Source organism: Hemicordylus capensis, chromosome 5 (assembly GCF_027244095.1).
Source record: "Hemicordylus capensis ecotype Gifberg chromosome 5, rHemCap1.1.pri, whole genome shotgun sequence".
Taxonomy (NCBI): Eukaryota; Metazoa; Chordata; class Lepidosauria; order Squamata; family Cordylidae; genus Hemicordylus; species Hemicordylus capensis.
Genome location: NC_069661.1, coordinates 247,457,745 through 247,483,373, shown reverse-complemented (window position 1 = coordinate 247,483,373; position 25,629 = coordinate 247,457,745). Strand labels below are relative to the sequence as shown.

Sequence of the window (25,629 nt, the reverse complement as noted above, 5' to 3'; positions counted from 1 at the left end):
GTGTGACACATCACATCTGATTATTCTTTAGCTCGAGTTTCCTCACTGCGGAGCGTGGAAGAAGAAGAGGATCTGCAGGACTACATGGTGGATTTGAACCAGTTCATGACAGTGGGCGGCGTGTACCATTTTGATGTGCTGAAGCTCCCGCCTCAAGCCAAAAATGTCAAAGGATGGAACATGGTGGAAGTAATGTTCAGGAAGTAGGGCATGGAGGGGAAGAGAAGCAGGTTTGGGGGCAATAAGGGTGCAGTTGCTGGATGACACAAACTGTGTGACTTAGGGCCAGTTTGGACGATACCATCTCTGCCAACACTGTTAGGAAGGGGTGGTGCCAAGAACATCAGGATGTCCATGGAGAACATAATGGCACCTTCCTGCCACATCTCTTTATTGTGTGTGTGGGGCGTTCCATCCAAATGGCCCCTTTTACACGCATTCCACATACTTTGTTTGGAGCACATATAGAGGAGCCATTTATCTGTACAGCCCCTACCCAAGTGATAGTGCCGGGAAGGTGTTGAGATGTCCATGGAGAAGGTCCTAATGGGAATGCTCTTGCTATGTCCCCTTCCTAACTGTGCAGGCAGGGATGGCATCATCCAAACCAGCCCCCCACATACGTTCCATCCTGTGACCATTATATGCCCCTCTGGACCACGCTTGGTTTCTTAATTGTTAGTAGGGCATGCATGTTCTTAATTCTCTTCTCAACGAATACTAGAACCGTGTGTTTTTGCTAAAGAATCCAAACATTGCACAGCACACTGACCAGCTCTGCTTTTCTAGATATCCTGTGTATATTTTATTGGCATGTGTGTCTTGGGGAAAGAGACATACCTGCTTTAAAAAAAGAAAATGATCCCCTCCATACAGAGCCATATTAAGGCAGGGCCGGCGTAGTCTTTGAATCTTTGAACCCATGGAAATACATGGGATTCCACAATTGCAGAATTTGGTATTAGGGCAGCATCCAGCATCCGTATAATCACAGCTGTCATTTATTTTTAAAAAGCAAGAGTATAATCTATTATGGGAGGGGATGGCTATTGGACGCAGTGGATCCCTCTTCCCTTCAGTCTAGCTGATCTTTGGATGTGTAGTTCAGGGGCAGGTATTAGGCAGCCATGGAGCTCCTGGTAGCTCTCAGACTTATCTGAAGTAACTCTCAGATGTTTAGGGTTGCTTCTCCCTCCCCTCTCCTTCCTGCCAGAACTTCAAATCTGGTTGGCTGGCTGAGTGGGATCATGGCCATGCCATGTTTAATCTCTCTCTTTTGAGTAGTAGATTGCTTTTACTTTCTCTCCAGTTTCTTCCCCCAGGAAGCAGCTTCTCTTGCTCCCTTCCTGACTTGCAGCAAAATTCTCCTGGAATTCAGGGGTCTTGATGTTAAAATTCTGTTGATGTACATTTTTGTACAAGCCTACATTCTGTGACTGGCTCCACCTTCCCAAGCCGCCATTTTGTGTCTGGCTCCGCCTCCTCCAGCCACTATTTCATGTTGGTAGCTCCCTAGGCTCTAGCAAAAAACAAGCTCCCCAAAGCCTTAAGTCTGCCCACTCCTGGTATAGATCACAGTATGCTGTTATTTATTTATTCACGTACTTATTTTGAAGACCTGTACCCTACCTTTCTATCAAATGGTCTCCAAGGTGACACAGAGTGGATTACAAGCACACAAAAATAACTACCCAGCAGTCTGTCCTATTGTCTCTCATTTGAGGTGGGCATTGCAGACCACTGAAATTCTTATTTCTGAGCTAGGAAATACGGAATTTGGTGACATCGCTACTTGGGAGCATGAATCGGCCCACAGGAGGTGATCCCAGAATGTCAGCTGAACCAAATTCTATTTTCAGTCCCTTTGAGTCAAGTCAAATGTTAAAGGGAAGAAATGAATAGGGTGAAAAAACTGTGTTACGTTTTCTCATCTCCTTGCTAAGGTGCTGGATACAGGGTTGGAAATCTGTCCCTATGAAGCCACATTAGAAGAATGTGAGGAGCCCTCTCTTGTGACTGTAAGACTGACTGTACAGCTTCTTAAGAGTGTGATCTATTTCGAAGAACCTCTGATTGCAAGATGGGATACCCAAGGTGCGATGTTCTTGATTGAGTGGATGTGTATGTTATTAATTATATTTGCATGCCATTTTTCTACTCAAAGGGTACTGAAAGTGGTGAATAACCACACACCCAGGTAAACACAGTCTTCAACACCATTTAAAATGTGGGGTAACACGAGAGCAGCTGATGGGGTGTGCAAAGCGACCACCAAAATCCCAGCAAAGGAATAAAAACTGGCTCAGCATGTAACGATGCTTGCTTAAAGATAGAAGGGTGAAGGATAGATACTGGGTGAAAGGCTGCCAGAGAGGAAGCCAGTGTTCCCTCAAACAGGGATTCCCAGATTTTGTTGACTACAACTCCCAGAATCCCCAGCTGCAATGGCTTTTGCTTGGGGGTGCTGGGAGTTGTAGTCAACAACATCCAGGAACATTGGAAGCTGCTGTATACTGAGTCAGGCCATTGGTCTCTCTAGCTCAGTATTGTCTACACCAGGGATTCTCAACGTTGGGTCCCCAGATGTTATTGGACTTCATTCATTCATTCATTCAATTTCTATACCACCCTTCCAAAAATAGCTCAGGGCAGTTTACACAGATAAATAATAAATAAATACTTCAACTCCCATAATCCCCAGACCTAGCGGCCTTTGGTTGGGGATTATGGGAGTTGAAGTCCAATAACATCTGGGGACCCAATGCTGAGAATCCCTGGCCTACACAGACTGGCAGTGGCTTCTTCAAGGCTAGTTAATCAATCAGTCAATCAATTAATTAATTTTACACTTATATCCCACTTTTCCTCCGAGGAGCTCAGAGTGGTGTACATGGTTATTTTTGCAGGCAGGAGTCTCTCTCAGCCCTGTCTTGGAGGTGGTGCCAGGGAGGGAACTTGAAGCCTTCTGCTCTTCCCAGAGTGGCTCCATCCCCTGAGGGGAATATCTTCCAGTGCTCACATGTGGTCTCCCATTCAAATGCACCAGGGCGGGCCCTGCTTAGCTAGGCGGACAAGTCATGCTTGCTACCTTAAGACCGGCTCTCCTCTCATAGACGGGTTCTCTTGTATTCCCCTAACAGGGAATCCCTGTTAGAGGGAACACTGGAGGAAACCTGCTGAGGATTCAAGGGGGAAGGAGTTCCATAAGCTCACCATCACCACTGAAAAGACCCTGTCCGGGTCACTGCCAGTGGAACCCCTGAGAGTGGTGGGAATCTTCCCGGAGCTCTTAAAGCACTTCTTGGAGATCTTAAAAGCTTTTACAGATTCATATTGGGGGAGGCGGTCCTTCAAATACCTTAGTCCATGGCCCTTTAGGGCTTTAAAGGTGACACCCAGCACCTTACATGGTGCTTGTAAATGAACTGGGAGCAAATGAAGATGATACTGTGACGAGTCGCTCAATCCCTGTGTTGAGAGTCTGACCATAATCTAGCAGCTGCATTTTGGACTGGCTGTAGTTTCTGAACATTTTTCAGGGAGCCTCAGGAAAACCTACCAATCCCAGAACCACCCATGCCACTCAGGGATCTAAAAGGGAAAGGCGAGGTGGCTCTTTGAGTGCTCTCTCTGGTCCCAAGTAAAGGAGGGGGAAGAGGAGAGGCAGGGAGCGGAGGGGTCTGATGGGATCTGACAGACGTATTGGGTGGCGACCGCTGGGAGAGACTGTTGTGGCTCCTCTTGACAACGCCACTCTTGGGTCGGCATGGAGTCTGACCTTTTTGGCCGTGCCCAAATGGGCTGTTGTGCATTGCCCTGAGCTCCTTGGGAGAAGTGTGTGGCAAAACAGTTGCTACTACAACATCAAGCATCGTTGCCCTTTAGGACCAAGCAACGCTCTTTTTCTAGTGGCATAGCTAAGGGAGAGGGGAATGTGTCCACCCCTCTCCTCAGTGGCCCCTCAGAGGGAGGGATATAATGAAGAAAATAGGAAGGGGTGGTGCTGGGGGGCCCTCAGGACGTGGGGCCCTCGGGTTCTTTGAACCCACCCTGCTCTTTTCTTCCCCTTTCCTCCACCCCAAAGGCCAGTGCTGGCGAACGGACGATATCGGGGAGGTGGTCTACAACATGAAAGAGAAGGAAATCTCTTTCAGGATGAACGGCTTCTTCACGGTGTCGCTGCTCCAGGACGCCCACCTCAACATGCCCTACCAGTCGTGGGAACTCCAGCCACATGGCACCGATCAGGCCGTTTTCAGCATCCTGACCACCTTTGCTGAAGTGCAGATTGAGATCAAGGTATGCCAGTGGGCCTTGCCGCCCAGTCCTAGGCATATTGGCTTGGAAGTCAGTCCCACGCAATTCAATGGGACTCACACTGGGCCAGATCCCCATGAGGGAGGTGGGGGGACTGACTCCCTTGAGGATTTTCCAGGCATTTTGTAGGTCACATTTTAAACTTTTTTTAGGTTACATTTTTTTCTGAAGGCTCAGGAGATCACTACATCTATGCTCCCCCCAGTACCTCCTTGCTTTTCTTGACATTAAAGGGCAGCCAGCTTACTCCATCTTGCAGATCAGGGCTGTGGTGGTGGTGGTGGTGGGCTTTCACCCTGCCCCTCACTGTGGTCCCGATCTGGATAGCCACCCCAGTGGCTCTTGCTGGGGTTGGGGGGAGGCTCCCTTTGGCACAAGTGGGGGCCTTCCCCCCTTGAGCAATAGCTGTCCTATAAGGTGGGACCTGGGTTGAGTCCGGGGCTAGGGTTCAAGCCCACCACCCCTGCAACCATAGCCCTGATCTGCAGTGGAGACCCCAATTCAGCTGCTATTTAACATTCAGCAAACCCAGCCGGAGCTTGCCAATAATGTGCTCCGAAGGATTGTCTCATTCAAGGCTTCCCAATTCTGGGCCCCCAGATGTGGTTGTAGTCCAGCTCCCATCCACTCCAGTCCTAGTGGCCTGCCTGGGGGTGACGAGCCTTGGAGTCCAGCATCTGGGGACCCCAGGACGGGAACCCCTGCTCTAATTTGACCCTTAGCTGCACGAGTGCCACGTCCCTCCCTCTCCAATTTGGGAGGGAGGAAGCTCGTGTCAGTCGGCTTTCAGAGGTTTAGGACACGTCAAGACAGATGTTTGGTAGCTCACTCCTCCTCGCCTCGCTCTTGGAAACAGGTCAACCAGTGCATGTTAGCCTCGATCACCACCGTGGAAGAGACTGGTCTGCTCTCAGAGTTGAAAGGGAGATGGATGAGTCCTCTAGCCCTCACAGAAGCTTTGAAGCGGGCCGGAATGAACATTTTCCCAGCCGAGTACTCTCCAAAGTACGTCAGCATTAACAAGAAAGTAAGAGACCAGCTCACTGCTTTCGTTTGTTTCGATGTCATCCCTTGCTTCCTTGAGCTCTGAGCCGGATGGCAACTGCCAAGCGGTTCTACAGCTCCCATTAGCCCAGTCACCTTGGCCACCCGCCACCAGGGTTGAGGCTGTAGTTCATAGGTAAAGCTTCTGCCTTGCATGTAGAAAGTCCCCATGTTCAACCCCTGGCATCTCCAGGCAGCCACTGCTGCTCCTGCCATTGCTGCTTCAGAACAGCATCGGGCCAATGCTAAGGCACCTGGAGTAGAGGTCGTGAGTGAGGGTCTCCTTACCTGTCCCTGCTTACCTCTACTCTATGACCCCTGCTATGACTCAGGTACTTCCTGTAGTGAGTCAGTCCTCTTCCTTTCCGAGAACAGATGGAAACATCTCGCTCTCCCTACCTGTTCATTAGGTAGCTGATAGATAGGATCGGTCTTTTCTATTTCAAATGTACTTCACCAATACATCTATTTAGCTTAGGTGGTACAACAATCTCCATGCATGTTCTTTAAATGACTGCAACTAAACGCTGTACTCAACTCTGTAACTGGAGTGGGTAGCTTCTTTTGGCGCTTGGCGAAATAATCACAAACCCCAACATTTTTTACCCCAGGTGAAGACTTTACAATAGGAATCTGCCTTATACTGAGTCAGACCATTGGGCCCGCTAAGCTCCGTATTCTCTACTATCACTTCAGTCTTTCCCAGCCCTACTTGGAAGCTGCCATATACTGAGTCAGACCATTGGTCTATCCAGCTCAGTATTGTCTTCACAGACTGGCAGCGGCTTCTTCCAGGTTGCAGGCAGGAGTCTCTCTTATAACCCAATAAGCCCCTTTGAACAATACTTGACACAATCTGAGAAACAAACGCCTACCATTCTATTGCCTCGCTTCTACGTGAACAGCGGCTCTTTGTCTGAATGGGTCCTTGCCTTATACATAACACCCTCCTATCATGGGTTGTATGGCCAATTCCTATAATATACTTACATGGAATGTTAATGGATTAAGGTCACCAAATCGTAGGCAAGAGATCCTACACCTTTTAACAAAATGGAACTATCACATCTATGTTCTGCAAGAGACCCATTTTGAAAATGAGAGCCACCGCTTTTCGGCACAACAGCAATGGACAGTGGGCCCATCCTTCTGGTCCTACAATGGGAGCGGCAATGCAGGGGTAGTGATATTGTTTAAAGACAGACCTGATCTCAAAATTGAGAGGGTGTTAGAAATTGATCAGGGCACACTAATGTATGTAGATTTTACTGTCAGGGGTGACCCAAACTCGGCAACCACTTAAAGGCGTGACCAGACTCTGTGCCATATATGCCCTGGTACACTCACACCTTAGGAAGGCTCTTTGGGCTAAACTAAAAGATATATTTGACACCAAGTGCCACCTCCTGATTGTGGGGGATTTTAATAACAGAGCCCAACTGAGCAACAGGAAAGCCTTTTCGGGAGGCCTCCCAGTCTCCCCCTCAAATCCCTCTCTAACGAATGAGGAAAAAGTTCTCCAACGTTTTCTGAGTGAGACTCTGGGTTTAGATGATAAGGCCTTGGGGGTATATAATGATTTGGATTTTCCCCCAATCCGTCACTTAGAGAATTTTAAATCGCAGTATAGACATTAATTTAAATCTGGAGTCAAATTTACATATTACCACCCAAGATCTAGCCAGCCGGCTAGATAGACTCTGGGCTCCCTCGTCTTTTGAAGTCTACAGGTGTAAACAAGTACTTACCCCATGGTCAGACCATGCGGCTGTGGGATTTATTTGTAATCTCTCTGAGGTAATTCCACATGGTAAGCCCTTGTGGCAATTACACCCAAAAATTTTAAGTGATGAATATCTCAAAGGTGTCTTTTTATCAGAACTGAGGCAACAGATCCCTCGGCTATTAGAGGCAGAAGATGATCTTTTGGGAGCCTGGGAGACATTTGAAAAGAGGGTGGGCTGCCATACTAGGGCAGTGACCAGCCAGACATATAAGACAGGGGTCAAAATTATCAGAAAGCGATCACCCAACACCGGAGGATTGTCGATAAGATGAACAGGGGAGAAGCCTTCGACGTGGAATCATGCCACCTCTACAAAGAGACAATCAGGACATTTCAAAATGAGCTGCGGCACAGGCGTTTAGAAAATAAGCTGTATCGCTACAAAGGGTCTGTAGTTGAAAAGGGGGAGTGGGCAAAGTACAAGATGCATGCATCTAGTGTGACATTCCAAGGCCTGCGATCGGATGGAAGTAGCCCACTAAAGGCTGACCCCCACGATATGTTAAAGATCACGGCCCAGTTTTATACAAACTTGTATGCATTGAAGGATATTTCTGTAAAGGACATTCAATCTTATCTAGATAGGTTCTGCTGTCTGAATGAATATGGTCTCGGCTATTCCCTCACTGGGGGGGGGAGCTCTTTGACCCATCCTGTAATGATAGAAGAGGTCAGAGCAGTTATCTCAGCGGGAAAGAACACATTCGCCCCGGGGCCTGATGGTCTGACATGGCCTTTCTATAAGTTTTACGCAGACCAGCTACTACCAGTCTTAGTAAAATTATTTAATTTTGTCCTAGGCAATGGGCGTTTAAATAGGTCTTTTGGGGACGGCCTCTTAATTTCCCCCCCCCAAGAAAGGTGACACCACTTTACCACAAAACTGGAGACCGATAACCCTCACAAATATCGATTACAGAATCTTTGCCAAAATCCTAAATAATAGATTGGCGAAAGTGGCCCCTAAATTGGTCCACAGCTTGCAGACAAGTGCCATCTCGGGAAGAAAGATGACACTCATTGTGTCTGCTGAGAGAACATTTTTACTCTATACAGAATGAAAGTTGGAAAGGTCACCTCCTCTTATTGGATCAAGTTAAGGCCTTTGACAAATTGAACCACAATTACCTGTGGACATTGTTGAAAGCTAAAGGTATACCATCCCATTCGTGACTTGGATACAGCTGCTGTATGCAAATACAAAGGTGACACTGCAGATTAATGGATGGCGGGGCGACCCAATCACTTTGCATTCGGGTGTCCGCCAAGGATGCCCACTGAGCCCATTACTTTATCTTTTTGCCCTGGATCCGATCCTGATCAGGATTCAGAGAGAACCGCATCTGCAAGGACTCTCAGTCTCTATCCCTCCGCCCTGCGAGATCTTCCCGGGAGGGAGGAGGAGGGAGAGTGATGGGATAGCCGAACCACCTGTCCACTCAGAACCGCATTCTGAGTTTAGGGTAAAATTTGTAGCTCATGCCGATGATGTTACATTACTGTTATCGAATGAAAATGAAATCTCTGTAATACTAGACCTCTTCTGGGAATATGGCAAGATCTCGGGCTCAGAATTAAATGCTGACAAAAGTGTATTTGTTAAAATGGACCCCGGACACCAGCAACTCTCGGTCCTACCCATCTCTGAATGTAAAAGCGAAGGGGACCCAGAGTCCAAACCGAAGTGGGTAGATACAGTAAACATTTTGGGGATTGAATATGGGATTAAGGAAAAAGTCTGGGGGGGGGAACTGGACAGATTGGGAAGAAAAAGTAATGCTTAAAATCACCATGTGGAAAAAATGGAGCCTTGCCATGTACCAGAAAGCGGTTTACATCCGGACTTACCTGATATCCCAGGTGCATAACCTGGCGGTAGTCTACCGTCCTCCACTCGATCTCCTTCGGATTGTTGAAAGCCAGATCTTCCATCTAGTATGGGACACAGCGTCCTTCTCTTTGGCCCATGCGGTAGCATTTAAGGAAGTTGAGCGGGGAGGCCTAGCCCTACCTGCCCTGCAACCCTATTTTGTAACTGAATTTATGTCCTACAATTTTAGAAACTGGATTTTCGTGAATGTCCATAATATGTCCAACCTCCTGCAAAAAACCTGGGTCTCGCTTTTCGCTCTGCGTTGGCAAAAGCCAGCATAGGGCGTAGCATGGTGGGGGAAAGGATCTTTCAATGGTAATATCACACAAGTATTAAAAAGAGAACACCCGGACTACTTGAGAGATTTGTTATTCACACTTAAAAAATGGAAGGTTGAACTGGATCTATTTAAAAGATCCTCCTCAGTTAAGCAGCTAAGGAAAGCAATTTATGGAGAGGTTCTAGAAGTGGGTTTTTAAAAACCTGATTTAGAACGTAAACACTACAAACACCGCACTTCATAGTACTTGTTACAACCCGATCACCCTAACACTCTCTTTAAGGAGAAAAAGGTCCCTTTCCATTTATGGGAAACAAGGTGGCGCTTATACCACCAAGTACTACCACTTAATGCGGCTAAGCCATGGCTCCCAGAGGACCAGCAAGAGTGCCCTAAAATCACCTGCAAACAGAAAGCTAGTGAGCAAGGCAAAACATTCAGGGAAACCCATTCACATTTCTTAAAAGAGTGTGTGGTAGCCAAAAGAGTGTGGCAGGGAGTAAGCAAGCTGTTAGAGTGGCCTGATTTGGAAAAACAGACTTGGGAAGAACTAACCTCGGGTTTGAGCGATAGAACCTCCTTTCGAGGTCCCAGAAAGAAACCTTGAAGGAAACGGGATGGGTGCCCTCATACTAGGGAATTGGAACGTTCCCCTTCTCGTAATCAGGTTAGTAAACCTGTATGTCATTTATGCAATGCTCCTGCATAGGAATAGGGAGGGAGGACGCGACCAAGAGGTTCACATGGATGAGACAGTAAATCTCTTCTGGAAAAGTTTGTATGGTTATGTGCAAAAAGACAAGAGTATCTCTTCTAAACAGCAATGGGACAAATTATGGAAATGGATGTTGGACGTAACCCCCCCCATTTACCTGATGTGCCTTGTAATCCCCCCCCCCGAGTTACAGTACTGCCTGCATATACTTTATAACCCTGTGGATTTCCAAATCCTTGTGTGTAAATCTTTGTAGATATATGATGTACAAACAACCACTTTGTATATAATTGTGCTTTGGCAACGTACAGTATGCTTTGGTAGTTTGTTGGTTCAATAAAAAAATCTTGTCCTATCTTGGAGCTGCTGCCAGGGAGGGAACTTGGAACCTTCTGCATGTAAGCAGGTAGGTACTATTCCCAGAGTGACCCCATCCCCTAAGGGGAAATATCATACAGTGCTCACATGTAGTTTCTCATTCAAAGGCAAACCAGGGTGGACCCTGCTTAACAAAGAGGACAATTCATGCTTGCCACCACAAGACCAGCCTGGAGGCAAGGAATCAGTCCTGCAACCTTCTGCATGCCAAACATCTGCCCTGTCACTGAGCTAGAGCCCCGTGCCGACTGTATCACATACCAGGCCTTTTAGATCTTGTTCTTAATTCCTCATTTCCTCTTATATGTGCTGCCACTCTGCTGTTTCTTCTTATGGCTTTAAAAGCTTTTGTACGCCACTCAGGCAGTCATGGGAATCTAGGAAGCTGCCTTAGACAGAGTCTGACCACTGGTCTACTCAGCTCAGCATTGTCTACACCAGGGATTCTCAACGTGTGGGTCCCCAGATGTAATTGGACTTCAACTCCCATAATTCCTACCAAAGGCCCCTGGGGCTGGGGATTATGGGAGTTGAAGTCCAATAACATCTGGGGACCCACACGTTGAGAATCCCTGGTCTACACTGACTGGCAGCGGCTCTCCAAGGTTTCAGCCAGGAGTCTTTCCCAGCCCTACCTGGAAATGCCAGGGATTGAACCTGGGGCCTTCTGCTTGCAAGACAGATGCTCTGCCAGTGAGCTACAGGCCCGTCCTTAATCGTCTGTAAGGGGAATTGTGCTCACATGTAGTCACCCATCCTGTTCAAACCGGGGTCGACCTTACTTAGCAGAGATGGCACTCCGTGCGCATTGCAGCAAGACCATCTCTCCTCTCCATCTTGAGGGCTGGAAAGCAGGCTATCAGGCAGACAGCTGTCTTTTTCTAAAGCGATTGCCATTTTTCAGTTCTTGACCTGTGATGCTTAAAACATTTTATGAGCCCCTCTAAGGCTGCAGTTCCATGGGGAGCAACCCCCCCCCCCCGAATCCAGTAGAACCCATTTCTGAGTAAACAGGATCAGGCTGCGACTCTGTCCCCTTTTCCTTCCCTTTAGACCTTCTTGCCCTAAACCAGGGTTTCTTAACCTTGGGCCCCCAGATGTTGCTGGACTACAACACCCATCATCCCCAGCCACCATTTATTGCATTGCAGTCCAACAGGAGCTGGGGAGCCTCCACCTGGCCGTTCCTGGGATATGCTGTTTCCGTCTACTGAGCTTTGCTCACTCTTGTCTTGTCATCTTGGTTGCAGATACTTGCGGCAGAAATGACCACTTACCAGCAAATGGCACTTCTTGCGTCTGGCTTTGCTTTCAGCTGGAGCAAATGGAATGCCTTCTGTGGAGAGGATCAAGTGGTCTTTAAGGTGAGACTGTCTTTGGCCAAGATTCCTGCTCATTCAGCATCAGCAAGCACTAAATAAACCTGGAGTGGATGCAATGGCCCCAGTCCCTAGCCAGGCTTAGATGTGGACAGTCCTACTACTGCTAACCCTGTGCTGGACGGGGTTATACTACCCCCAGAAGGAACACGTACAGTCTAGGAGTGCCCCCAGATCCCTGAATCCTTCTGGGGTCTCAGGCTGAGGCAGTGGCCAGTGTTTTCTATGTGCTTTCTATCAGTTTAGGCTAATAGGCCAGTTGCATCCATTTCTTGAGCTAAAGGACCTCAGAACAGTAGTGCATGTGCTGGTTATCTCCCGACTTGATTACTGCAATGTGCTCTGCATGGGGCTGCCCTTGTAGGTAGTCCAGAAACTGTAGTTGGTGCCAGTTTGGTCTCTGGGTATTCTCAAAGAGACTACATTATTCCTATATTAAAAGAACTACATTGACTTCTAACATGTGTCCAGGCAAAATACAAAGTGCTGGTTACAACCTATATACAGTGGGTATAGGAAAGAATCACTCCCTTTGATAGACCTTAAATTCTGGTTCCCTTACATCCTGAAATGAAAACACAAAGAAAATTCCCTTCACCAGCTGTACTTATCCAATGCAACCTATAACATCCAACTGAAAAACATCACAATTACAGTCCAGAAAAAGTGTCAGAAATAAAAAACAAGAATTACTGAGATTGAAAAAGGATCACCCCCCCGCCCCAATGTCAATATTTTGTTGAACCACCTTTTGCTTTAATAACAGCCTTGAGTCTGTTGGGATACTTCTCTATCAACCTTGCACATCTAGACGGAGCAATATTTGCCCGCTCCTCCATACAGAACTGTATGGAGAACTCCATACAGAACTCCTCCATACAGAACTGTTCAAGTTCGGTCACATTGGATGGTAGGTGTTGGTGGACTGCTATCCTCCCTGGATCCGGTCGGCCCTCCAAACTGGATGGAAGAGCAAGGAGGAAACTGGTAAGAGAGGTTACCAAGAGGCCAATGGCTACTCTGAAGGAGTTAAAGGACTTCATGGCAAAGAGTGGTTGTTCTGTGCATGTGACAACAATTTCACGAGTGCTCCACAGATGTGGCTTGTTTGGGAGGGTCGCAAGGAGAAAGCCACTTCTCAAGAAAGGCCACATTAAAGCTCGTTTGAGCTTTGCCAGAAGGCACCTTGAAAATTCTGAGGCCAAATGGAAAAAGGTCTTATGGTCAGATGAGACCAAGATTGAACTATTTGGCCTCAACACCAAACAGTACACCTGGCGTAAATCCAATGCAGCTCACCATCCACAACACACCATACCTACAGTGAAGCATGGAGGTGGCAGCATCCTGTTGTGGGGGTGTTTCTCTGCCTCAGGGACTGGGGCTCTCGTTAGGGTAGAAGGAAAAATGGATGGGGCAAAATACCGTCAGATTCTGGAAGAAAACCTGCAACCCTTTGCCAGACAGTTGAGGATGGGCAGAAGATTCACCTTTCAACATGACAACGATCCGAAGCACACAGCAAAATTGACCACACAGTGGCTGAAGGAGAAAAAAGTGAACGTCCTCATGTGGCCCAGTCAGAGCCCAGACCTAAATCCCATAGAAAATCTGTGGGGAGATTTGAAGATAGCAGTCCAGCAACACCTACCATCCAATGTGACCGAACTTGAACAGTTCTGTATGGAGGAGTGGGCAAATATTGCTCCATCTAGATGTGCAAGGTTGATAGAGAAGTATCCCAACAGACTCAAGGCTGTTATTAAAGCAAAAGGTGGTTCAACAAAATATTGACATTGGGGCGGGGGGGTGATCCTTTTTCAATCTCAGTAATTCTTGTTTTTTATTTCTGACACTTTTTCTGGACTGTAATTGTGATGTTTTTCAGTTGGATGTTATAGGTTGCATTGGATAAGTACAGCTGGTGAAGGGAATTTTCTTTGTGTTTTCATTTCAGGATGTAAGGGAACCAGAATTTAAGGTCTATCAAAGGGGGTAATTCTTTCCTATACCCACTGTAGCCACAAACAGATTAGGCTGAGGGTATTCAAGAGAAGCTTTCCTTTGCTATGGCCCCCTTCGAGGTTCCTCACCTATGAGAGGTTCATCTGTAGGTGCCACCGGCTTGTCTGATGACTACTCAGGGACGGTCTTCTCTATTGCCACCCCAAAGCTTTGGAATGTGCTTTAATGTTTTAATTTGTTTTACTGCCCAGAGTTTGGGGCAGCAAACAAATATACAAAATAAATATTTATATACCACTTTTCAACAAGAGTTCTCAAAGCAGTTTCCAGGGGGGGGGGGGGGGGGACGGACGACAATGGTTCCCTGTCACAAAAGAGCTCCCAATCTAAAAGTGCTGTGTGCACTCCAGCTGTGAGTCTGTGATGCCATCATAAGAACAGCAGCATGGAGAGAGAGGGAAGGAGGGAAGCCCAGAAGCCCATGGAGAGGAGCACGGCCATATGGTAGCAAGCATGAGTTGTCCCCTTTGCTAAGCAGGGTCTGTCCTAGTCTGCATATGAATGGGAGGCTAAATGTGAGCACTGTAAGGCATTCCCCTTCAGCGATGGGGCTGCTCTGGGAAGAGCATCTGCATGCTTACATGCAGAAAGTTCCAGGTTCCCTCACCACTGGCACCTCCAAGATAGGGCTGAGACATACTCCTGCCTGCAACATTAGAGGAGCTGCTGCCAGTCTGTGCAGACAATACTGAGCCAGATGGGCCCAATGGTCTGACTCAGTATATGGCAACTTCCTATGTTTCCCACGGCTTCTAACCATTGTTATTAACTACATTTCCATTCTACTGTTCCTCCAAGGAGTCCAAAGCAGTGTACATGGTTATGTTGATCCTCACAGCAACCCTGATAGGCTGAGAGAGAAGTGAATGTCATGGTTGAATGGGGATTTGAACTCTAGTCTTTTCGATTCTAGTTCACCACTGTGCTGTAATGGTTGGAAAACTCATTACTCTACTTATGTGCCATAGCAGTATCAAGTGTCTGATCTTCTTTAAGACCTACATATACTTTTAAAAACCCACATAATTTCAAAAAGTAGCAATTCTCATGCTCCAATTCTCAGTTGAGTGGATGATGTACACACACACACACACACACACACACACACACACACACACACACACACGTAATGATCAGCTACTACCCAGTATCTTGTTACCTCAGAGTAGACCATCCAGGTTAAACAAGTTTGCATTTGCAATATAAATGTTTTTATATTGTTTTTCCATTGACAGCAGCAAAGAAGAGTTTAGAAATTAAAACAGTGGATGACATAATATGTTTTTTTTCAATAATACTGAGTGTATGTAGTTGTACTAGTGCTATTTCCTACTACTAACCATGAAGGTTCCATTCCTGGAAATCCTCACAGTTGGCGAATTTGGGGTAGATGAGACATAGACTTTAATGGAAACAGGGGGTTAGGGGAATCACCAGAGGGAAGGTGCCCAAAAATACCCCCCCAAGTGAGAAAATCCCCTGACCCCCAGAAAAGACCCCATCAAGCCCCCCAAATCACCCCCAAACCCTCCCTGACCCTCAGAATGACCCCGTGACCTCAGAAATTGCCACCCCCCTGAACTGCCCAAAATTAAAAAAAAAATGGTGCCAAACCACAGATACCTGGGTCACAGTTGGTGAGGGTGGTGACAATTTTCCAATTGCGGATACTCAGATCCGTGATTGGCAAACCCGTGATAGGCGAGGGTTGACTGTAGAGGACCTTGCACAGGTGTGAGTACTTCCCCCTCCCCAGAGTGTGGTTGCACCCCCCTAGAACCCTGCAAGTCCTAGTTCGCGGTGGGCAAACTTGGCCGTCCAGCTGTTGAACCAGAACTCATCATCCCGTGCCGGCTGTTATGGCAGGGTGATGGAAGTTGTAGTCCAACAGGAGCTGGGAACAAAGCGGAGAACCCTTGCTCTGTTGCAGGGGTGCACAGCTCAAATGCCCTGCTGGGCTAGAACCAATCTTGACTTGATATGTGGGGGTCCAAGGTCAATTTTCAGCTCATTATATTAAGATTAAATATATTAATGCCACTGCCTACATCACTGTTGCTTTCAGGTTGCAATCCTAGGCATGCTTACTGAGACGTAAGCCACACTGAATACACCGTGGGATGCATTTCCAGGTGAACATACATAAGATGACTCTGAAAGGCAGTTTCTGGAGAGGACACAGGATGGTCCTCCTTGGAGAAGAGGGAGTTGACTGAAAAAGAGTGACCCTCTGCTTTTCTGGGGAGCTGTTGCTGCAGGATAATCCTACCTGCGGGCAAGCAAAAAAAGTCTCTGTGGGTCAGATATGCCCCCTGGGCCTTATGTTGTACAGGCCTGCTTCTTTTAAAAACTAAGCAGGTTTGGAAGTAGGAAAGGCAGGACCAATACCCCTTCTCCTTTCTGAAAAGTATGTTTCGGAGCCCAGCAGTTTGTAATGCACAATACCTACTCTTCCCTCCCCCCTACCCCCCGGCCACTGCTGCAGGCCTGTGAACACCTGGAAGAAACAGAAATTCACGAGGACAGCTGGGCCCTTTACATGTTCAATGGCCAGAGAGCTCAGAGACTCCAGATTAAAGAGGAGAGTGATGCCTTCTCCAAGAATATCGCAGAAGACACAGAATTCCACTCCACGCTGTACCACCTGATCAAAGACGCTGCGGGAGATGCAGCCATGGCAAAAGTGCTGCAAACCCACTTCCTGTTCATCGACACGGTGTACCAGCTGCTCCTTGCTACCAGGGTGCTAACGTACGCTTAAAGAAACTGTCATATCATATGCTACTTAAGAACTTTATTGAGTTAGAAAACACTCCGTCAATAAAATAAGAGGTTGAAGTCTGCAGTTTTTAAAAATAAATACCTTACTCTTTAAACCATTTCTAGAGAGAAGCTATATTCACTCCCAAACAAGCTTTTTCACATGGTTTCCAAAACCTTTACATTTTTTAGCAGGAAGGAAGGACACTAAAAAAAGAAAAAAGAAGTCATTCAGAGGAGAGACCTGCTGTGCCGAAAAGCATGGAATCACATTTTCTTTAATTCTAGTAACGCAGCTTAAATAATAGAATCTCCAGAAGTGTTAAGATGCCATACTCCAAAGTTGTTTGTTTTGGCACACAGGACTTTCATGCCATTAAAAAAACAAACAAACCCTCGATCAATTCTTTTGCACCCGCCTGCGTCAAGAACCCCCCCCAACTAGTTTCCCAGCAAAGCATCCAGAACACCCTTTCAGAACCCCACCAGGGAATTATACAGGTGGTGGACCCTGGTGCCGGAGACCTGTATATGGCCACAGCAGCTGCTGTATTGAAGTCCAAGCGTCCCCAGTCCCAACAGGAGCCGCCTCTGCAGGTCTTTGGAATGACAAGCCCACGATGAGAGTTGAAAGAACAGCAAAGAACAGAGCAGTGATAGCAGAAACACAGAGAGCCTTGTGAGTGCCGCAGAAGGAGGTTCTCAGAGACGAAGCCCAAGAACAAACTCGGGTACACCTGTGGAAAGAGAGGCATTGTAAGAAGCGGGATGCTTGCAAGGACAGCACCACAGTTTGACTGGTAATTCAGATGCCAACATGATTCGCAATTGAGACACTAATAGCCACTTGCTATGCAATTATGTACTGCAGAAATCCAAAACTTTCCCCACCAGAATTATGATAGCCATGCAACCAGAACCGACTTAAAATACATTTCTAAAATTTTGCTGTCCTGAGATTTGTTCAGTCAGTTGGAACTTCCAAAACCTAGTGGCTCAAAGGAGGAGCCATGGGGCTAGCTTGACTGGGGAGAATAGGAGCGATACAGATCAGGCAGGAGGAGAGGGGACGCTCCAGAAGGGTTACAGAGGCTGGCTTATGGGTCTTTTGTGTTTTGAATCAGTTGACTCTTCTTGGGAGAAAATGGCTTTGGCTTGAAGATGAGCTCGATTTCACCCAAAATTTCACTCGATTTCACAATTTACATACAATCTGTGTACAGTATGCCCATGTACAGAACTGTATGCACTTATTTACATGATGTTTATGTTTGGTGCATGCACAGAAGTCCACTTCCTATCTGTACCCTGCTTTGGAGGGGACCTGTATCCAGGTTCACTTTTTAAATGAACACATGTACAGTCATTCACGTAGAAGCCATGCACATGTGTACATCATGATGTCTGAATAAGGTTATTGGGTAGAGGAGATGACCACAACTAGAGATATTCTATTAGATTAGGATATCCCTAGATGCAGTCATCTTTGAGAAACCAGGTTACCTCTCAATTTCTTCTCACTGAAATCTCCCAGCATCCTGGCTAGCCCTCTTTAGTTTGCAGCTAGGATCAGGACAATCAGAAGCGAGTATTTAACCCTTCCCCACCTTAAGTGCTGCAGCAGGGAAATGCTTGACTAACAAACAGAAAGTTGCTGGTTCAAATCCCCGATGGTATGTTTCCCTATATCAGGCAGCAGCGATACAGGAAGATGCTGAAAGGCATCATCTCATACTGCACAGGAGATGGCAATGGTAAACTCCTCCTGTATTCTACCAAAGAAAGCCACAGGGCTCTGTGGGCGCCAGGAGTCGAAATCGACTTGACGGCACACTTTACTCCTGACAAAAATAAGGCTGATAGCAGCTTTGGGGGAAATGATATGTCAGGGCCACAATAGTACAACACAACAAATATACCACATTTCAACTAAAACTTCCAAAGTGGTTTACACAGATATAAATAAATAAAATGGCACCCTGTCGCCAAAGGGCTCACAATCTAAAAAGGAAACATAAGACAAACACCAGCAACAGCCACTGGAGGGATGCTGTGCTGGGGATGGTTAGGGCCAGTAGCTCTCCCCGCTGCTAGTTGCTCTCCCTGTGCTAAAGAGAGAATCACCACTTTAAAAGATGCCTCTTTGCTCAGTTAGCAGGGGTTAGGGCCACAATGGGACAGTAAAGTGTTAAATACCCTCTCCCTTTGCACAAAGTTCTAATACTGGCCTCCCCTTCCAGTACAGAACTCTAACCTATTTAAGGTTAGAGAAATATACATGGGCAAAATGCATGTAAACAATGTGCAGTTTCACCCTACAGGTGTATTGTTGATCAGGATGCAGATATTCCGTGCCTAGGAGAATGAGGAAACCACGGAGGACAGTGCCAGCCAGAGGTGGTCCTAGGTAATTTTGGAGCCTGGACCTAAGGACCTTTGGAGGCCCCCCTGCCCTGCAAATTAGGCATCATCATGCTCGGCCGGGTGACCACACTACCCGGGACAGACTAAAGAGGACTTGCGGGGGGACCCTGGGCTGTGGAGGCCCTGGATTTTGGCCCCGAAGTGTAAGAGCACCTCTGGTGCCAACCCTCAGCAACTTGAAGCTAAATGAAACACAAAATCCCACCCAACACATAAGCCAAATCCAGGATCTGGCAAAACAGCTTAAAGACTTAGGGATGTAGCTCAGTGAGGCTACAATGGTGGGATTCATTCTGAACTCATTGCCTGAAAAGTACTTTTCAGTACTTGTTGTAATTGTTGCATCGGGGAGCCCATGCCCTTTTTGCTTTTTAGCAGGTCTGTGAAGTTGTGATGCATCATCCCTCTGGGAGTTATTTGCACATGGCTTCAGGCTGCGGGGTAAATGTTGAGCGAAGCCACTTCGAATTACACTCGCGGTACTGAGGGAAGCAGCCCCTCCCACCCCCTTTCGGGTTTTGTTTTTGCAAGTTCACATGGAATGCCTCCATGTTTTCCTTCTAGCCAGTGGGGTGGGGGTGGGGAGAGAGATTACTAAAGAGCTATCTCTGCATTTCTACAGAATGCTAATGATTCTATGCCAGTGCCTCTCCCTATTTGCATTTTCAGAAAAAGCAGCTTAAAACCAGCATTTTAAACATTCAGAAATACACCGAGATAAGCTAGAATTCGCAAGACAAAACCTGATTTGTGTGTGCTGCACATTTTTCTGCCTGTATGAGGTGCAGTAGATAGGGCTGACCAACCTGAAGCTTTCAGTTGTTGGACTACCACTCCCACCATCCCCAGACACAAATTGTTGCAGCTGGGAATGATGGGAGTTGTAGTCTCATTTAAAGTGGCTAAAGTGGCAACTCTATTTAGCGGGGGTAGGGGTGGGGATTAACTGGCCCTCTCCATTCCCAGTACAGTATCCCTCCAGTAACCATTGCTGGTGTCTATCTTATGTTCATTTTTAGATTGTGAGCCCTTTGCGGGCAAGGAGCCATTCTTGTTTTTATTTCTCTATGTAAACCACTTTGGAAACTTTTGTTGAATAGCAGTATAGAAATATTTGTAGTAGTAGCAGCAGCTGTTGTCCCAAAGCTGGAGAATGTCAGCATGGCCACCCTTCTGGAAGGTGTTATGAGGAAGGGAGAGAAAAGAGAGAGAGAATGAATGTTGGCAACCCAGGGCTCCAGGATCTAGGCCTCACCTGGATCCCCTTGACAGGTTTGGTGTGTACTTTGAGGTGGGGGTGGTGATGATGATTTTAAGTTCTTTCCAAAAGTGTCCCATACAGAACTTGCAAAACTGCCCTTTAAAGTCCAGAGATTAAACTCGAGCTACTGCGGCGGGTGTGTGTGTGTGTGTTCCTTTAGGAGGTACACTGCTGGTGTTACACACACACACACACACACACACACACACACACACACACACACACGTCTTCCCCCCCGCTCTCTCTCTCCAGTCTGACCCTTTAAATGGCTCTCGTGCCCAAAACTGCTTTCTGAAGCTGAGTTTAAAAAGAACAGTTGGGTGGTGGGACAGGGGGCTGGGGCTATTGGAGCAACACTTGGGATGTGGTGTGTGTGTGTGGAAACAAGTTGCCTAAAGAGCTCCCAGCGTGTGCATACCTCTGCTTTTTGGCTCATTCATAGGTTACCCTTACTGGTCTATAGAATTGTGATGCAGCAGCCCCCAGCATAGCAGCCCTTAGCTGCTGTTTACAAGAGCACAGGTTCCTAAACGTAGGTCCCCAGGTACAGTTGGACTGCAATTCCCATCATCCCCACTCACAATGGCCTACAGCCAGGGGATGATGGGAACTGAAGTCCAACACCACCTAGGGGCCCAAGGTTGGGAACCTGTCATCTAATGGGGGGTGGGGGAGATGCCCACCACTTAAAGGCTGCTCCAGCTGGCCCAGGTTCAGTAGTTAGAAGGTACAGGATCTTGCTTCTCACATTCAGAAAACATGCACCATTTGCGATTCACCACTTACATGGCGTGCAGCCCCCATTTTGACAAGTTGCTTTCCTTCTCACTCGACTTCCGCGCCTTACTTCCTCGTGTCTCTGGGGCCGGTGGCTCCAATGGGCTGCTTCTGCAGGGGAGAGTTTGTATTACAGGTGTGACGCAGAAAGCCCCATTCAGCTGGCCGCAGGCTGTGGCAATGCTGCACCAACTTTTAGAGAAGGGGTTAACCCCTTGTCACTAGGCAGCTTCCTCTTCCTGCAGGCATGTAAGATACACTATCTTCTCCAATAACTGCTCTCAGCTTAACAGGAATTAGTTGGTACTCCAAATATTTGAAGGGGTATTGCCATCAGTGATTTTTCTAATTCTCTACAGCAAGTTCCAGAATGAACTTAGCCCTGATGAGCACTTTTCCTCTGGGTGTTCCATTTTCTTATGTTTGCAGCCAAACTGGATTCCAAAGCAATTTCCCAACAGTGAACACAATTCTGTTTCAAATTTCCTAGAGGGCTACAATTAAGATTATTAAAACCGGTCACAAACATACAAGAGGAACTTATGAGCGTTTTCCGGACTACAAGATTTGCAATGGGTAAAGTGTTGCAAAGTATGACGGAGTAGTGCAATGGTTTAAAACTGAGAGTAAATAATTATTTAATGCTTCGTTGTAGACTGGTGGCCATTCATATTTTCCAAGCATTGCAATATGTTTTCAAGGTAGGACTGTCCATATTCTCCTTGAAATGTGTTTATCTGCCCCTCCTCCTGCTCCATTTGGGCCAATGGAGTTGGGGGGGTGGGAACATGAAATTTTTTATTGTAACTTTTCGGCTGCCTTGCACAAATCCACCATGAGGGGGGAAGCACTGTTCCAAAACAAAAATCTAACTTTGTCTTGCATCATTCCAGTTTTGCACAAGCAATACCCGGCGGGGGGGGGGGAGGGGAGGAGAGAATATTACAAAGAAAGAGGAGGGGGAGTGGGGTGCATGAGGAGATCCTTTGGAGTGACAAAACAAGGGAACTGCTTATTGGCACAGGGGAGCGAAAGGGAATCCTATGGCAAGCCAGGAAGGGGGAAAAGACAGAAACTGGTGTGCCGAGAGAGAGAGAGAGAGAGAGAGAGAGAGAGAGGGCGGAGGAGAGGCGAGCACTCCTCCAGTGAGGGCTCTGAGATTGTACAGAAGTAAATGGATCATGATTCAGTTCAATGGGCTTCCTTTTAAGTAAGTGACTGTTCTCTCCCTCCCTGCCCTTTGCCTTGTAGTAAGCAAATGGGATAGCACAGAAGTAAATGATTTAGTCCAATGGACTTCCTCTTCAGTAAAAGTGCACCAAGAAAGGGTTGGATTCAGAAGTCTGCTCAGCTGCACTAGTATGTGTCTCTGGTGAAAGTAGCAAATTAAAAGGGGAATGCACAGAAGAACCCTGGTGGAAAAATAATAATAAAACCCCTCCAATCTCCTCCCCCTCCTCTCCCCTTCTGTGTTGACAAGCTCAAGTTATATTGGAAGCAAGCAGAGGAGGGAGGTGTGGGGTTTGGGATCTGTGGGGAGGAAAAGAGGGGAAAGTAGAGATTTCTCCCTGCCCGTTTTTCTCCCTGCGGTGAGGGGGCAGAGGAACTATCCATACTGCAACATGCTGCAATGCATAAACTCTGTTGCAAACTCCCTACCATGGAAGAATACAGCTACTTTCCTGCAACGCTATTACCACGTTATAGGGCCATAACACATCATTACAATTTGAAACAAGGCACTGGAAATATGGATGGCACCCTGCTGATGGCACAGCGAGCGTGATGTCAAAACACGGGCAATACGGAGGAGCACTTATGGGACATGTGGCAGCATGTAATCTGGAAAACACTCAGAAGAGTTTTAATATGGCCTTCAAACATATTGAGTTGCCTCTGTTGCTCCACATTTCCAAACAGTAAGATGTTTCCAAAGATTCGCAGCAGCTGACATGCAGAGCAAGCAAGGATGGGTGTAGCAAGACCTTCCCATTCCCAGGGAGCCCTCTGGACCATCCAAAATTATGTCCTAGAGCTAAGCAACCCTCAGGGACATATTTTTGGGTGGCACAAAGGGTTTCCTTGGGAAGGGGAGGGTGTCAAAAATTACCACTCCTCTGCTGCACCAGTGCCATTAGTTAGGAAGTTCTGTTAGGCTGCTCTCTCACTGCACCGGTACATTCTTGCTCCATATGCCAGCCATTTTTGTTTCCTTTGGAAGGAGAGTCATAGCAGAGAGCACTGGTGTGAGTTTTGATTCTGAATTGCTATTTGTCAGTGGGCCACAGTGAAGAAAATATCTAGGAGAGCTGGTCTTGTAATAGCAAACATGAATTGTCCCCTTTGCTAAGCAGGGTCCACCCTGGTTTGCATCTGAATGAGAGACTATGTGTGTGAGCACTATAAGATATTCCCCTTGGGGAATGGGGCCGCTCTGGGAATAGCATCTGCATGCAGAAGCTTTCAAGCTTCCTCCTTGGCATCTCCAAGATAGGGCTGAGAGAGACTCCTGCCTGTAACCTTGGAGAAGTCACTGCCAGCCTGCGTAGACAATACTGAGCTAGATGGACCAACTGCCCGACTCAGTATAAAGCAGCTTTCTATGTTCCTATGTCTGAACAAGAGCTATGGTGCTGGCTTCTTGGGCCAGAAGAAATTGAGACTTACTTTGTTTCAGGTGGTTCTTCCTCCGACTCTGTCCAGGATGGTGAGCTGATGTACCTCTGCAGTAAAGGTCGCTTCTCACCTTGTTTTGAGCCCCTGTTAGAAAGAAGTTCAACACACTCTCTGTTTTTGCAGAGCAGAAGTGGGTGTGTGGAGAAAGAGTGGGCCCCTCAGAGGGATATCAGAGGAGGTTAAGATTACCAGTTGTACGGTGATCTAAATCACGGATCTCACGCTTAATACCTCTTTCTTGCTTGCACATAAGAGCTCCCCCCCTCCCCGCTCCCCACTTGCAGGATGGCAAGTAATAAGATTAACTAAATTAAACAAAAAAAGTTGTCAGATTAAAAACCACAATCATTATTAGGTTCAAATTAAAGGTTGTTTTAAAAGCTAAAAACAAAATTATAAAAAGCTAAAGAACCTACCAGATATAACAAAAAAAATGAAGCATTAAAAAGCCTCCTTAAAAAGGTGTGTTTTAAGATATTTTTTAAAAAACACTGAGGAGAGAGCATGGCAAAACTCTTCAAGGAGGGTGTTCCAAAGCTGAGGGGCCACAACCGAAAAGGCCCCGTCTCTAGTCCCCGCCAAGTGGATCTCTGTTAGTGGCGGTCCGACAGGTACCCCAGCCCCAAGCCATGTAGGGCTTTAAAGGTCAATGCTAGCACCTTGAATCTAGCCCGGAAGCGGACCGGTAGCCAATGAAGCTGACGCAGGATGGGTGTAATACTAGTGAAGTGACTTGCACCCACGAGCATCCTTGCGGCAGCATTCTGAACCAGCTGAAGCTTCCGAGTTAGGCTAATGACATCTGGGCTGGAGTTTCTGACCTTGAAGAGGAATAGAACGTCTCCCATTTAGCTCCTACTGCCTATGCTGGGCACTACTGCTCTGAAAGGCCCTGACGGGTTTGGGACTAAATGAAGGTACCCGTGAATGACAGGTGTCACATACATGCAGACGTGCCTACGATGCTTACCAACTAGCACGTCTGCTGAATTTGTCATTCCAGTCACTCCCGTCAGTTTCATTCAGCTGAGCCTTTGGAGAAAGAAGGGAGAGGCGGGTTCAGCATGGATTGGCCAGACGGACGTAGGGTAACAAAGCCACTCGACGGGAACACCCGCTACGTACCAGCGGCAAAGCAGGACCAGCATTTCCAGTAATCCTGGGCAAGGCTGTAATGCTAACCCTCCGTAGAGACGACTGCTACATAAAGAAGAAATACTACTTGATGGGTTATGCATTTTTTTAAGAGTCCCACGGCTACTGCAGGAAGGCAGTGCTCACATGAACAGAAGCTGAGCTTCCCAAGCAGCCCAGCGGCAGTTCAGACATTTCGCGTGCAATTTTTCAAGCCCACTGGACCACAGGATCTCACATGGATATAAGGAGGCAGATACCACTGAATGAATGGTAGTGTGCAACAGCATTCCATGTAAGCCCACACTAAAAAAAGAAGCAGCAGCAGCAGCTCGCTCCCATCTTTAATGTCCAATAGTGTCCAACCACCACCTTTTCTCTTGCCGCAGTGAAACGCAGCTGATAGCACTGTCCCAGCATGGGGACAGAGCATGAAGCAGAGTGAGCTGTGTGTCTGCCATTTGAGTGGCAGATGCACAATACGTCATGTTTAATGTGGGCCTTTCAGCGCCCACAGAAGCGGAATTCGACTGTTTCCCAGTCCCCATCCGGCAGGAAACAACTGGTCATGTGAACACCACCGAGGAGGCAAGCCTCTCTAAGCCAGCTCTCGCCAGTTCAAAAAGCACCTCTCCCACCCAGCTGCACAAAGAGCAGGAAGAAAAGGAGAAAGCATTTCATATGTTGACCCATCTCACTGCAGAGGCTATCAGCCCGCTGCAGTGCATATGGCCATTTAAAAAGGATCTCTGCAATGCTTTGAAAAATGCCATCAAATCAAAAAGTTATGGAAAACACAC

The 25,629-nt window shown here is 47.1% G+C and overlaps 2 protein-coding genes across 11 annotated transcripts in view; one reads left to right on the top strand and one right to left on the bottom strand.

Annotated features, from left to right (window-relative positions):
* DNAI7 (dynein axonemal intermediate chain 7) overlaps positions 1-25,629 on the top strand; it is a 51,728-nt gene that overhangs the window by 24,176 nt on the left and 1,923 nt on the right. For 4 of the 10 annotated variants that reach the window (XM_053251425.1, XM_053251433.1, XM_053251428.1 and 1 more), the window contains 6 exons: positions 32-189; positions 1,944-2,094; positions 4,085-4,299; positions 5,174-5,344; positions 11,644-11,757; positions 16,283-17,504. In XM_053251425.1, the coding sequence (XP_053107400.1) occupies positions 32-189; positions 1,944-2,094; positions 4,085-4,299; positions 5,174-5,344; positions 11,644-11,757; positions 16,283-16,558 (1,085 nt within the window). In that variant the 3' untranslated portion in view covers positions 16,559-17,504. Of the gene's footprint in view, positions 1-31; positions 190-1,943; positions 2,095-4,084; positions 4,300-5,173; positions 5,345-11,643; positions 11,758-15,862; positions 16,207-16,282; positions 17,505-25,629 lie in introns of those variants that run through there. The other 6 variants (XR_008307572.1, XM_053251426.1, XM_053251431.1 and 3 more) reach the window with 6 other exon arrangements.
* The window catches only part of IRAG2 (inositol 1,4,5-triphosphate receptor associated 2), a 70,824-nt gene continuing 61,771 nt past the window's right edge, over positions 16,577-25,629 (bottom strand). Inside the window, exons 33-37 of the mRNA XM_053251424.1 lie at positions 24,821-24,895; positions 24,666-24,727; positions 23,687-23,779; positions 21,029-21,130; positions 16,577-17,294 (exon numbers count right to left, since the gene is read on the bottom strand). Of these exons, the coding sequence (XP_053107399.1) occupies positions 17,051-17,294; positions 21,029-21,130; positions 23,687-23,779; positions 24,666-24,727; positions 24,821-24,895 (576 nt within the window). The 3' untranslated portion in view covers positions 16,577-17,050. The remainder of the gene's footprint in view (positions 17,295-21,028; positions 21,131-23,686; positions 23,780-24,665; positions 24,728-24,820; positions 24,896-25,629) is intronic.